At 52.5% G+C, this 14,342-nt stretch overlaps 1 protein-coding gene across 1 annotated transcript in view; it reads right to left on the bottom strand.

Annotated features, from left to right (window-relative positions):
- The window catches only part of Ppp5c (protein phosphatase 5 catalytic subunit), a 31,559-nt gene that overhangs the window by 5,431 nt on the left and 11,786 nt on the right, over window positions 1-14,342 (bottom strand). Inside the window, exons 3-4 of the mRNA XM_004672644.3 lie at window positions 11,887-12,034; window positions 4,441-4,562 (exon numbers count right to left, since the gene is read on the bottom strand). Coding sequence (XP_004672701.1) covers window positions 4,441-4,562; window positions 11,887-12,034 — 270 coding nt within the window. The remainder of the gene's footprint in view (window positions 1-4,440; window positions 4,563-11,886; window positions 12,035-14,342) is intronic.

The raw sequence follows: 14,342 nt of genomic DNA, 5'->3' as shown, positions 1-14,342 counted from the left end.
TAAGTGGGACTGCTGCGAAGATAAGCTGCCAGGCGCTAGGCAGGGCCAGAAGTGGTCCCTTTGTTCGGAGGGGCCTATGTGGTGCTTAAACATCAGAATCACTCACTCACAAGAAGCCCTGGCTTTAGGCTGGGCACTGGGAAACACAGGGATGCAATCAGTTCAGAAAACTGGCCTGGACACTCCTGAATGTCCCTGCCGCACAGCGTCCCCCAAGGTATAAGCCTCCTGAACAGAGGTGAAAAGGCCAGGTGCGGCAGTGCGTGTGTTCCCCACGGACTCAAGACTTAAGCCTGTAACTTGGACCTCCAGCTGCCAGGCTGGAGACGGCGCCAATGGGTGGATCCCAGGGTCCAGCCCGAAGTGTTTGGGGCGGATCTGACTTCTGGCTCAAGGTTGCAGAGCAGTCTAAACTCGGGTGGGCTTGCTGTTCCTTGCTGCCGTTGGTGTCGGCTGGCTGTCGATGGTGTCTCTGCCAGGATGCACGGAGGCAGCAGCCTCTGCCACCGACGGAGCTTCCCCTGGATCTGTGAGCTTGAAGTAACCTCTTCCTCCCTAACTGTGCCCCGTTTGGATGTTCATTCCAGCAACACAGAGCTGAATGGAACCAGCAGGTCATGTGCAACATCCAGTCCTTCAATGGATGGTGGAGTTCTAAAACCCAGCTGAAGCTGGGTGCGGAGGTACAGACCACCAATCCAGCACTCTGGAGGCTAAGGCGGGAGGTTCATGAGCTTGAGACCACCCTTACTCAAAAATCAGGGCAGGGGAAATGGCTCAGTGGTTTAAGGCGTTTTCCTGAAAAGACTAATGACCCAGGTTTGATTTCCTAGTATCCTTTGTCTGCAGTGGCTAGGTTTTTGTGTGCCCATTCTCTCGCTCTCTCCTTGCAAATAAATGACATGCATTTGAAAAGGGGAGGGGCTGGAGTAGCCGGGCGTGGTGGCGCACGCCTTTAATCCCAGCACTAAGGAGGCAGAGGTAGGAGGATTGCCTGAGTTTGAGGCCACCCTGAGACTACATAGTGAATTCCAGGTCAGCCTGGGCTAGGGCAACACCCTACCTCAAAAAAAATAATAAAGGGGGGGGGGCTAGAGAGATGCTCTCAGTGGTTTAAGGTGCTTGCCTGCAGAGCCTAAGGACCTGGGTTCTATTCCCTAGTACCCATGTAAAGCCAGATGCACCAAGTGGTACAAGCATCTGGAGTTCATTTGCAATGGCTCTCTCACTTCTCTCTCTGCTTGCAAATAAATTAACAAATTAAAAAAAGAAAAGAAAAAGGTCTTAAAAAGTGTTTTGGGGAACAATACTGGGGGAAGTGAAAGTGTCAGGAAATGCAGGCAATACTGCTTTCACAGACTGAACGTGACCATGGCACTGTCATATGTATTTGCCAATGTTTGGGGACTTATGGACAGCCTGCCGTTAGTCAACACTGTCACATCAAGACAGGTAAACTAAGGTCACCCAGATGAGGAGACCCGGTCGTCATGGCTGTATCTTGCACTTGATGGGAGCCACAATCACCTAGGAGACAATCACTGGGCATGTCTGTGAGGAGTTTCTGGATTAGATTCACTGAGACAGGAAGACAGATCGTCACTAACTGCGGGGAGCACCATTGCATGGTCTGGGCTCCTGGAGCGCTCAGGGAGGGAGACAGCAAGCTGAACAGCAGCCTTCGTGCATCTCCGCCCTGAACCTGCTCTTGTCAGGTATGTGGTCCCAGCAATGAGAAAGCAACACACAGGTGATGACTGGCTGCAGATGATTTTTTTTTTTTTTCTGTTTTCTTTTTGGTTTTTCAAGGCAGGGTTTTCCTCTAGCCCAGGCTGACTTGGAATTCACTCTGTAGTCTCAGGTTGGCCTTGAACCCACGGCAATCCTCCTACCTCTGCATCACAAGCGCTAAGATTAAAGGCATGTGCCACCACACCCGGCAGATTATTCTTAAATGGTTGTGGAAAAGTCTATAGTCTATATAAACACACACACTCACTCACCTATAAGAAGAAAGTTATCAAGTGGTGAATGTAGGTGAAGCGTGTAGATGTTAAGTGTACTCATCTTTCAATTTTATGTAGGCTGGATAATTGGCAAAATAAAAATGGGGGTAGGGGGGTTAAAGTATTACAATGAAGTTGGAGGCAGACACACCTCTGGTCAGAACGTAGCAAGTTTCAAGGGGCTGCCCCCTCACCCTAAGATGAGAACAAGCCAAAGAGCCAACATCACATTTGTCAAAGTAAACCAAGTATCCATCTAAGAGCCTGGCAAAGAAGCGGAAGGAACCAGATCTCAGACAGTAACAAGCCAGCCCGCCCCTCCCTGGGAGCAAAGCCAGGGTCCCCTCCCCCCCCCCCACAGGAAGGGTCTCACTCTAGCCCAGGCTGACCTGGAATTCACTATGTCATCTCAGGGTGGCCTCAAACTCAGCGATCCTACCTCTGCTTCTCAAGTGCTGGGATTAAAGGTATGTGCCACCACACCAGGCTCAGGGTGGCTTCTTATGTGGGATGGGGACCCTACCAGGGCTGAGCACCAGGGGAGGGTTAAGGGCCACTCACTGGTGGATGAGAGAAGCCCACAGAGCCAGGCCCAAGGGAGTCTGATATAGACATCCCTCCCATCAAGGCAAGGACTCTCCAGGAAGCTCAGTCCCCAACAATGGTGAACAAACAGTGATCACCCACGGTTCCAAAGACTGGGGGATGTGAGACACAGGCATTCCTGGTATCTCCAGGTGCCAAGTCGTGCTGAAGGGACTCGATCCCACTCTACACTTGTGACAGCTGGTGGCAAACGAGTCTAGCTGAGCGGCCCTGACCCTCAGCTTTCCCGCCCAGACACGCTCACTAGAACATTTCTCAGTTGCCTCGTCTTCTACTGTGATTATATAAGCTGCCGGGTATATGTTGGGGTTCAGAAGCTACAACCTAAAGGGCAGCACTGTGGCATGCTGTGCACTGTGAATCGGAGGCCACTGCTTTGAGCTACGATCCTGTACTAGACACCAACACCCCATGCAGAAAACTGAAACGGGCTCTCCCCGGCTGAAGTTCCACATCACTACAGTCAAAGCATTGCTGGGCCTCCTAAGAATCTGGGAAAAATATGAGAGATGAGTCATTCACAGCAGGTTATCTTCTTGTTCTCGTGGTACAAGGCAAGGGCTCTGTGGTGAGCCATGACCCGGCCCCTCACAGGTGGAGTGCAGACAAGCACTGCGCACCCCTAGCCCAACAGGGGACTCTTGGTGGACATGACACCTTTACTTGTCACAGCCTTTTGCCCTACAATGCAATCAAGGTGACCAATGTCTTGTCACTATGTCTCCTCTTTGCAAGGAAAATGGCTTTGAAATCACCCAGCTCTTTCTATGTCCATCAACTGAACCCCTCTGTTCAGGTAACCCACATGCTCCTATGGAATGCAGCATACCTGATTCCAGAGTCAGAAGGAAAGCCCGTAAGATCAATCACTGGAATTCTGTCCGCTGATGAAACTGAAGAAAACTGAGAGGTCTAAAAAGGAGCCTCAAAAACCAAGTCTCCCACTGATTTATGCTGTGACCCAAAGCCCCAGAGAAATCAGCTGGCTTCATAGGACAGGAGGGAGGACATGTCTGCCTGTAACAACTTCTACCACCTGAGCCTTTGCCCTCTACACTTTTCCCCCCTCCATTTTTGGAGGTAGGGTCTCACTGTAGCCCAGACTGACCTGCAATTCACTCTGTAGTCTCAGGGTGGCTTCAAACCCATGGTGATCCTCCTACCTCTGCCCCGAGTGCTGGGATTAAAGGCTGCACCCGCGCCCGGCTTGTACTTTCTCTTATCTTCCTCTCTCAACTTTTGCCAGCAATGGCCCCCAAAAGCCCCCTGTGATGGTTAATCTGAGTTGTCAAGTTCACAGGAGCCAGAACATCATGGAAACAAATGTGTGGCCACATCGGAGGGACTCTGGAGATGAGGTTACTTCAGCTGGGAAGACTCCCCTGGCTGTGGGTTGGGTGCTCCGAGAGACAGCTCGCTGAGCACAGGCGCTCACCACCTTCTGTAGATGGGAGGCGACCAGCTCAGCCTCAGCCCTACATCATGCCCTCCCTGCCGGGACCGACTACAACTCTGACCTGAGCAGAAACAACTCTTCCTGAAGTTGCTTCTGGCCAGGCATCCGGTCCCAGCAATGGAACAGCAGCTAATTATTTTCTGTAGATCTTTCTTCTGACCCTGGGCACTTTCTTGCCCAGGCAGGCAGTAGACCAGCAGACTGCTGTGGTATTTGATGAACCCATGGCAGCCCCTCTGCTGGGCACCCAGCACCAACACTGGCTTGGGAAGTGGCACTTAGGAGCCCTCCCCTCACTCTGCTCAGTGCTGGCAGCACTGTAGAGCCACCCCCGGTCTCAGTGCTGCGGGCATCCTGACCCAGGTGTGTTACCTGGTAGGCGCATTTCCGGTGCAATTTCTTCTGGTCCTTGTACCACTGCATGAGCTCCTTCATGAAAGTGATTGTCACTTTGCCATCCTCAAGCTTGGGCCCGATGTACTCATCCTCGATGGCTGGCGGGTGAACAAGGGAGTAGTCAGTCAGTTACTTCAGCCAGTGGGGAAGGAAGGGGGATCTGGCCCGATGGACAGGGTAAGGATCTCATGAAACCTACTTTTGGCTCTCCTTGAGTTTCGGGTTAATATATAACTCCTAAAATCCTTGGCATCTCCAAAGTGACAGTAACTGAGGCACAGTGCTCACAGTGGCTTCTCCTTTAATTTTGGTTTGTTTGTGTTTCACTCTAGCCCTGGCGACCTGGAATTCACTATGTATTCTCAGGGTGGCCTCGAACTCACAGTGATCCTCCTACCTCTGCCTCCCAAGTGCTGGGATTAAAGGCATGCACCACCAGGCCCAGCGTGGCCTCTCCTTTGAGAGCTGTGTCCCCTCCCTTCCCCCACATTGTAACTACAAACGACTGAGGTGTGATACTACTCTTCCTCTAGTATTACAGAGCCTAACGTATCTGGAGACTGACCTTTAGATGACACAGCAGGTGCGACCCCCCCCCCCAAAAAAAATCCCTTAGGCCTCTGCGGCAAACACATAGAGCCTGAAGGTGTTGTGAGGGGAACCTGCAGAAGTCATGTACGTCTACAGAACTCCAGTAACCAGGCGCAGGTCTGCTGTGATGCTGTTCTGTCCAGCACACAGTCTCCTTCCTAGAGAAGTCCTTTTGTGTCACTGAGTTTCCTCAGATGGCGTACTAAACTTCTCCTATGTTTCTGGGATAGGTCCTCAGACCTGCTCTCCTCCCCACCAGCTCCTGGCTCTGGATTATTGGCGTCTGAGTGATGGCACATGGATCTGAATCTGGCAGCACAATGCCAAGGATTTAATACACTGCTTTATGCAACGTTGCTTCTATCAAAACCCGACAGGAGGGCTCAGCACTTAAGGGCACTTGCCTGCAAAGCCAAAGGACCCAGGTTCAATTCCCCAGGACCCGTAAGCCAGATGCACAAGGGGAGGCATGCATCTGGAGTTCGTTTGCAATGGCTGAAGGCCCTGGCACACCCATTCTCTCTTTCTGCCTCTTTCTCTCAAATACATAAATACAAACAAAATAAACTGAAAAAAAAAAAAGTATTTTTTTAAACCTGAAAGGAGGGGAGGAGAGATGGCTTAGCAGTTAAGGCACTAGTCTGCCTACAAAGCCAAAGGACCCAAGTTTGATTCCCCAGTACCCATGTAAAACCAGATGCACAAGGTGGTACATGCATCTGGGTTGATTTGCAATAGCCAGAGACCCTGGTGTATCTATTCTCTATCTACCCCCACCTCAAATAAATTAAAAAAAAATTTAAGGGGGGGGGGTTAAAGACCACCAGGAGCCAAGAGTGGTGGGCACATGCCTTTAATCCCAGCACTTGGGAGGCAAAGGTAAGATTACTGTGAGTTGGAGGCCAGCCCAGGGCTACAAAGTGAGTTCCAGGTCAGCCTGGGCTAAAGTGAGACCCTACCTCAACACAACAACAAAAAGCAAGCAGGACAGAAGACGTGGAGGCTCCTGAGGGTGACAACCTTCCCATGTGCCCTGCCCTCTACATGCTTTCACCTGTGTCCTCTGGATCAAGTGGAAGTGTGGCTCTGAGTTCCAGGAGCCTCTCTAACACATTACTGAAACCCAAGGAGGGGATTCTCTACGGGAGCTCTGGGTCTTGCAAATGGGAGGCAGCCTCGGGGCTGTGCCAGTGGCGGGACCTGACACCGTCTCAGCAGCGTCAGGATGATGCGGATGAAGGAAGCCAGCGGGAGCTTGCTGCAGGACTCTCTGCGGGGAGCCCGCACAGCTGCGCCGCAGATGGAAAACGACGGACCGCCCCTCCTCAGAACCGCGGGCAGAGGTGGGATTTGCTGACACACCCTGACCAACAGAACACAGTGTGGGAACAAAGTCACCAAGGAAAAAGTTGCCATGTTGTTTAGAGACAGACTAGCAGCAAACTACGAGGAAAGAACTGAAGCACTACGTCTCTTGTTCTGGCTGCTGCAACGCTGAGATCAAGGAGAAGCGGGAGCTGGACGAGATGCAGGTGAGACCCGCACTGGACTTCAGCCAGCTTGAGCTTGGGCCACCAGCATGAAGCTGCCCCCAGGGGGGAAATTATGCAATGACAACAGGAAGTACCTGTAAGACCTCTGCCTCTGGTCCCCAGGAAGGTGGCAAGGGTTGGCAGAGCGTAGAGGGTCACTTCATGGTGTGACCCCATCACTAGCGTCCTGAGGAACCTGACCACAGTGGGATGAGAGGGGCTGGCTGGGGCCCTGGCATTTTTTTTTTAAATTTTTATATTTATTTATTTGAGAGAGGGGAAAAAGGAAGAGAGAGAGAGAGAGAGAAAATGGGCACACCAGGGCCTTCAGCCACTGCAAATGAACTCCAAACACATGCACCAACCTTGTGCATCTGGCTTACATGGGTGCTGGGGAATCTAACCAAGGTCCTTTGGCTTTGCAGGCAAATGACTGCTAAGCCATCTCTCCAGCCCTGGCATTGGTTTTAAATGCTGTAGAATGGAGAAGTACGTTGGGCTGACAAAGGACCATAACTTTCCGTGGAACACCACAGGTGCCTGAATGTGCCCCCTATACTCAGGGGTACCCCACCAGGGAATAAACTGCCTGGTAGACTGGACAGGAGCCACTAACAAAAACATCAAGTGGGCTAGAGAGATGGCTCAGTGGTTAAGGCCCCTGCAGGCAAAGCCTAACAACCTGAGTTTCATTTCCCCAGTACCTACATAAATCCAGATGCACAAAGTGGGGCATGCGTCTAGAGTCTGTTTGCAGTGGCTGGAGGTCCTGGTATGCCCATTCTCTCAAAGAGAGAGAGACTGACTCTCTCTGCTTGCAAATAAATTTAAAATATATATATATTTTTAAATCAAGTGGGGAAAAAAAGGCTGGGCACATGCCTTTAGTCCCAGCACTCGGGAGGAAGAGGTAGGAGGATCCGCGTGAGTTCAAGGTCATCCTGAGACTACATAGTGAATACCAGGTCAGCCTGAGCTAGAGTGAGACAGACCTTAAAAAAAAAAAAAAAAAAAAAGCCAGGCATGGTGGCACATACCTTTATCCCAGCACTTGGGAGGCAGAGGTAGGAGGATCACCGTTTGAGGCCACCCTGAGACTATATAGTGAATTCCGGGTCAGCCTGGGCTACGGTAAAACCCTACCTCAAAAAAAAAAAAAAAAAAAATCAAGAGAGGGCTGGAGAGATGGTTCAGTGGTTATGGCGCTTGCCTGCAAATGCAGATGCACAAAGCAGTCCATGCATTTGGAGATCATGTGCAGTGGCTGGAGGCCCTGACATGCTCATTCTCTCTGTCTTTCTTCTCCCTCCCTGTGCTTGCAAATAAATGAATATTTTAGAAAATTCGTAAGACAATGGTGAAAGAGGAAGAGTTGGTCCCAGGAGGGTAGACAAATTCAAGATTACTGAAAAGCAACATGAATTCAGCCAGTCATGGTGGTGCACACCTGTAACCCCAGCACTTGGGAAGCTCAGTTCCCTGCCAGTATGGCTGCCCAGTGGGAAAACATGAAGAAAAGTATGGCTACGAGTCATGGGAACAAAGGTCTAAATACAACAGTCTCACAGGCAGTGGACCTGAGAGTAAGGTGTCCCATGAAAATGTGCTACGTGTACCCTAGTTTAGAGACGTTTATAAACTTAAGACAGCAGAGATTATAAAGAAGACTCTATGACCCAGGCATGGTGGCGCACACCTTTAATCCCAGCACTCAGGAGGCAGAGGTAGGAGGATCGCCATGAGTTCGAGGCCACCCTGAGACTCCATAGTGAATTCCAGGTCAGCCTGGTCCACAGTGAGACCCTACCTCAAAAAACAAAACAACAAAAAAAAGAAGACTCTGGAGCTGGTGAGATGGTTTAGAGGTTAAGGTGTTTGCCTGAGAACCCTAAAGACACAAGTTCGAGTCCCCAGCGCTGACATAAACCAGATGCACAAGGGGAACATGCATCTGAAGGAAGACTCTGGCCTGAAATTGCATAGAGCAACAGCAGATGAATAAAGACACAGGTTAACAAGAGTGAGGATAAACACTAGGGTGTCTCAGCTCAAGGCCCCCACCCTACCCCTGGGCTTCTGAAGCTTAAGAGGAGAGGCAGATGCAATACTACAAGGGTGGTGAGGAGAGATTCCTGGACTCCTTGAGACAGAAGCCCCTCCTACCGGGGGCTCCTAAAGACTGTGAGGGTTGGCAGGACCCTGGGAGGTGGAATGCTTAACAGACTTCACGGAAAGTAGCCGTCTCCTCAGAAAAATGACACCCCAATGCAGAGTGCCTTGGGGTGAGCATCTGAATGGAAAAAAAATGGAAGGGCCAGAGGCAGCCTTAGGACCAAGATCCTAGAACCCTCCTGGCTTCTCCCACACTTCAGGGAAGGATCTCTGAAGCAACTGCCCTAAGGGAGGTTCCCCAAACAAAGGCAGCTGCCCTTTACTGCACTTCCTCAGGATGGCACAGAATAGTCAGGAACGACTCATCACTTCTGGAGAGTACAGCCAGGTCCTCCACTCACAGGCCAATGGCTGTGCTCCCAGAGGGAGCCTCCACAACTCTGATGACCTGGCACTTCCTAGCCTCAGACCCCCTTCGCCCACCACATGGTCTGGCTGCCCCACAGCTCAAGCCCCCATTATGTTACCAGAGCCCTACCCTGTGGCCTCAGCCAGGCTCTGGGTGCACCCAGCTAGGTGGCCAGTCTCTGTGTCATCTAGTGTCAGTTACTTCAACCAAGGAGAGGGAAGGGACATTGTGCCCCGGAACTGTGGAACCAGACCTGCCCACTAGGTGCTGATGGAGGCTCCAGCAGGAGAGCTGGACTGTCTGAACTCTACCTGAGAAGCGCTGGTCCTTTCACCCAGCTCTCAATGGTCCATGTCTCCCGACCCAGAAGAGCGGAACAGAAGGTGGAGCACTCACGTGCTGACAGGAACCGGGCACACTGCCCTGTGCGCAGCAGGGACAGGGCCGGCAGTGCAAATGTCCACGCGGCCACCTAGATGCAGCCTCAATGGAGGACTACAACACAAGCCTTTGAACAAGGAAGCGTCCATGTGGGGGTTTTACGACCTCGCAAAGGCATGTTCACTGAAGCTGTCCCTGTGACTGAGGACATCCTGAGGAACCGTGGTACCTTGGTTAATACGTGGGGACAGTGGTGCTCACAGCATCGACACAGGGCCACGCATCCTGGGGGAGGGGAGGGCACTGCTCTCCCCTGACTGAGCTGTGGGTTCTAATGATGCCCGGACGGGGGCCTGCACAGCTCTCAGTGGACCCAAGAGAAGGGATGATGTCCACTTGCCACTCCAACAGAAGCAGGTAAACAACTAGGCTTGGTGGCTCAGTGGCCACACACCAGCCACATGGTCACACAGGAGACAGTGGAAAAACTGGCTTAGTAAAGGAATATCTGTCTGTACAGAACACAGAGTTGGGGAGCACTGAGGAGCTCATGAAAGCAGGATGGGTCAAAGGCTACCCCTGGGTGCTCACCTTAGGTGGCCACGTGGCTCCAGGAAGTGAACAGAGGTGGGGTACTACAGGAGATGGAAAAGTCAAGAGATTCCCTTTGTCCCTCAGGCACAGCTCGACTGCCAGCGGCTATGGAACACACTGTCTGACTGTCTGGGGGAAGGCCCTAAATAGGTGGCAAGTCTAACTGCTGCTGTTGACCTAGGGGGCCACAATACATCATGAACAAGACTCAATACTGCCATTGGACTAGGCAGAAGACACAAGTGACCAGGGCACACTGGGAAGACTGGAAGACACTGCCCAGATGTGGACGAACCAAGAAGCGCACTGAAGAGCACACACAGCCAAGCACCGGCAGAGACGCCTCCTAGTCACAAGTGGAACCAGGCCAGCTGCCTCACAGGGAGATGCAGGCATGGTGGTGCTTGGGAGGCTGAGGCAGGAGGATTAATGCAAGTTTCAGGACAGCCTGGGGCTTACAAAGATAGCTCCAGGGGCTGGAAATATGGCCCAGTGGTTGAGGCACTTGCCTGCGAAGCCTAAGGACCCAAGTAAGCCAGATCCACATGGCAGCATATGTGTCTGGAGTTCATCAGCAGTGACTGGAGGCTCTGGTGCACTGATTCTCTCTCAAATAAGTTAATAAATGGGGGGATAAAAAAGGAGGTGGCCTTCAGTGTGGGACTCCCCCCACCCCCGCACACAGGGGGAGATAAAGGCAGGAAGCCTAGGCTTGCACACACAGGGTGCTGGTGCCAGGAGAGGAAGACAGCCACAAAACAGTACCACTGTTTTTCCTTTTTTCTTTGCCTCATCTTACCTTCCCTGAAGTGGTAGTTTCAGGACCAGGGATGTAACTATGAGCACTAGAATTCCTGTGCACAATACTGTACCTTTTTTTTTCTTTTATTTATTTACTTGAGAGCAACAGAGAAAGAAGGGGAGAGAGAGAGAATGGGTACACCAGGGCCTCCAGCCACTGCAAATGAACTGCAGATGCATGTGCCCCCTTGTGCACCTGGCTTACATGGGTCCCGGAGAATCAAGCCTCGAACTGAAGCCAGGTCCTTAGGCTTCACAGGCAAGCGCTTAATTGCTAAGCTATCTCTCCAGTCCCTTTTTTTTTTTTTGGTTTTTCGAGGTAGGATCTCACTCTAGCCCAGGCTGACCTGGAATTCACTATGTAGTCTTAGGGTGGCCTCGAACTCACAGCAATCATCCTACCTCTGCTTCCCAAGTGCTGGGATTAAAGGCGTGCACCACCACGCCTGGCTTTTTTTAAAACTTATTTTGAGAGAGAGTGAGTGAGAATGGGTGTGTCAAGGCTTTCAGCCACTGTGAACACCTCCAGACATGCACACCCCCTTGTGCACATATATGACATTACACACTTGCATCACTGTGTGTCTGGCTTATGTGGGACCTTGAGATTGGAATATGGGTTCTTAGGCTTTGCAGGCAAGCGCCTTAACCACTAAGCCATCTCTCCAGCCCTGTACCTTATGGGGCAGGTTGTGCCCACACCTCATCTGGCACAATCAAGGTTAAGAGCAAACAAGGAGACTACATTATGTGTTGAAGGGGAACCCCCACCCCTAGCATGTAATCTATCTGAATGGAAACAGACTGGGGGAGAGAGGGAGGCACCTGCTGGGTTGTGACAAAGGAAACCCTAAGCCACCCACACAGAATGACAAGAGTGGGAAGACAGAGGGAGGGATAAGGAAGTCCAGAATGTCCTTTGAATCTCAGGCCTCACCCTCCCTCCCAGGGATGGGGCAGGGTGTGTGGCAGGGTGGAAGCAGCCGGGAGACTGAGACTCACTCATGCTCTCGACGTCCAGCGAGTCCACGACGGAGCGCCTGTGCTCGTCGCCCGCGATGGCCCTCTCGAAGGCCTTCTGCTTCACGACCTTGCTGCACTCCTGGTACTTCATCTTGGCGTCCTTGTCGTGAGGCTTCACCTTCACCACCTGGCAGGGAGGGAGGACCAGCCAACAGTCACACCTGGAGGAAGGGTAATCTCCTGGCCCAGAGGAGCCATCAGGAGGCACAACCGTGGCTTCGTCTATGCCCAGCCCCAGGCTCTGGGAATGTCAAGTCAGAGGTGCAACCCCGGACGTGTCACGTGAAACTCAGTCTCTACATTCCCATGCCAAGTGCACAAGAGCAGCCCCACGGGGCTGCAGGAGACCAGGGTGGTATCCCAAGCAGGCGCTTTTACTGAAAATCTCTGATCATGTTTCTTTTCGGCCCACATGCGCTCTCAGACCACGTGGGTATATTTATTTTCCTTCCCTTGGTTTTGTACTTTCCTACATAAATAAAATAATTTAACGGTTATCCTCCTCAGTTTGGTTTGCCCAATTCTCTGGTAAAATGCAAACATGAACCTAGGGTTTGGAGTTCAAGGACTCTATTCCTGAACCCCCAACATCCTGTTTCAGCACTGGGTAGACAGTTTTGAGACAGTACCCAGTTAGAGAGGCAGCCCTGACTGCCCCCACCCTGCTTCCTGCAACCCCGATCCTCAGGGTTCAGCACACGATGACACTGTAACCCCAGCAAGCAGGAGGTGGAGGTCTGAGTTTGAGACCAGTCTGGGTTACAGAGTGAGCAAGAAACTTTGCATCATGGAGGCTCACTTTAGTTGTCTGTAAACCATTACTGTAGCTCCATGGAGCTGGCCAAACCTTTCCAGCTCCATGGGTGGAGAGGTACTGCGCCAGAGAAGGAAACGCAAGGGCTAGGCCTCAGGGTGCAGGACCTTTTGGTAGAAAAGCCGACCTGGGGCTGGAGAGATGGCTTAGCGGTTAAGCGCTTGCCTGCGAAGCCTAAGGACCCCGGTTCGAGGCTCGGTTCCCCAGGTCCCACGTTAGCCAGATGCACAAAGGGGCGCACGCATCTGGAGTTCGTTTGCAGTGGCTGGAAGCCCTGGCGCGCCCATTCTCTCTCTCTCTCTCTCTCTCCCCCTCTGTCTTTCTCTCTCTGTCTGTGTCTCAGAAAGAAAGAAAGAGAGAGGGAGGGAGGGAGGGAGGGAGGGAGGGAGGGAGGGAGGGAGGGAGAGAGAAAGAAAGAAAGAAAGAAAGAAAGAAAGAAAGAAAGAAAGAAAGAAAGAAAGAAAGAAAGAAAGAAAGAAAGAAAGAAAAGCCGACCTGACCAGTAAGTCACAGTCTGGGCAGAGACACCCATTACTCCCCGTAGGTTCCTCCACCAACAGCAGCCTGGGAAGGTCCAAGCTGGAACCCTGGCCAGGCATCACTACCTGGGGTGGAGGTGTGGCTGTGGGGTTAGCTGCAGGGAAGTCTCCCTGGGGTAAAGTCCACACTGTCCCTGGCCCGGCCCACGGAGCCCACCTCTTCTTTGCTGCCAGCCCAGCACTAATCCTCCCAAGTCCCAGCTGTGCCAGTTCCAGGCTCTTCAGTCATACTGGCCCTGCTACACCCCGCACCTGCACCTCCACCTCGCTACCTCAGGGCCTCAGTCCTATCTTGCCTCTGGTAGGAAGTCCCCTGCTGGGGACAGAGGGTCTTCTCTCCTGGAAGGTGGCTCTTAGAGGAGAAGGCTGTGACCCACAAACTGAATGAACGTCTCCTAAATGAAGAACGAATTAGCTGCCAGCACTTCCCGTGAGCCAGCTGCCACCCTTGGTGGAGGCCTGCAGGCTGAGGAAGAGCTGCATGAGTGACCATAGCCACAGTGCTAGTAGACAGCCAAGCAAGAGCCCTGCCACGGCCATCCTCTCTCTGTCCAGTCTCCACTGGACAGGGGCAGAAGCTGAGGCCACAGTGGTGAACCCACTGACCTGAGCAGCCGGGACTCGGTCTTCTCTTGGATCACCTTGCGCCAAAGCCCAGGCTCCCAAAGCCATCACCTGTGCAGGCAAAGCTCCTCTTCTGCCACCTCCCCACCCAGGCCAGGATCCCCGGCTCCTGCTGTCTGCCCTCCCCAGGGAGGCAGAGGGGTGGCCATCACTAGTGCACTCAGCCCAGCCTTCCAGAACGCCAGCCACAAGCCCATGGGCCCCTCAGGTTCTACAAAGCAGGAGGGTGCAGCATGCCTGAGGGCTTGGCTGAGCCCTTATTTCCTTTCTTCCTTCTTTCTTCTCGGCTCCCCACCCGCCATGGCAGGGTCTCATTCTCACCCAGGCTGTCCTGGAATTCACAGCAACCCTCCCACAATGGCCTCCTGGGATGACTGAAGCAAGCGCCAGCACACCTGGCCTTGGGTGGCTGAGGCTTTACCGCTAGACCTGACCCGAGCCGGCAGCAAGGAGTGACG

This window comes from Jaculus jaculus, chromosome 14 (assembly GCF_020740685.1).
Source record: "Jaculus jaculus isolate mJacJac1 chromosome 14, mJacJac1.mat.Y.cur, whole genome shotgun sequence".
In the NCBI taxonomy this organism is placed as follows: Eukaryota; Metazoa; Chordata; class Mammalia; order Rodentia; family Dipodidae; genus Jaculus; species Jaculus jaculus.
This window is presented reverse-complemented; position numbering and strand designations above follow the sequence as displayed.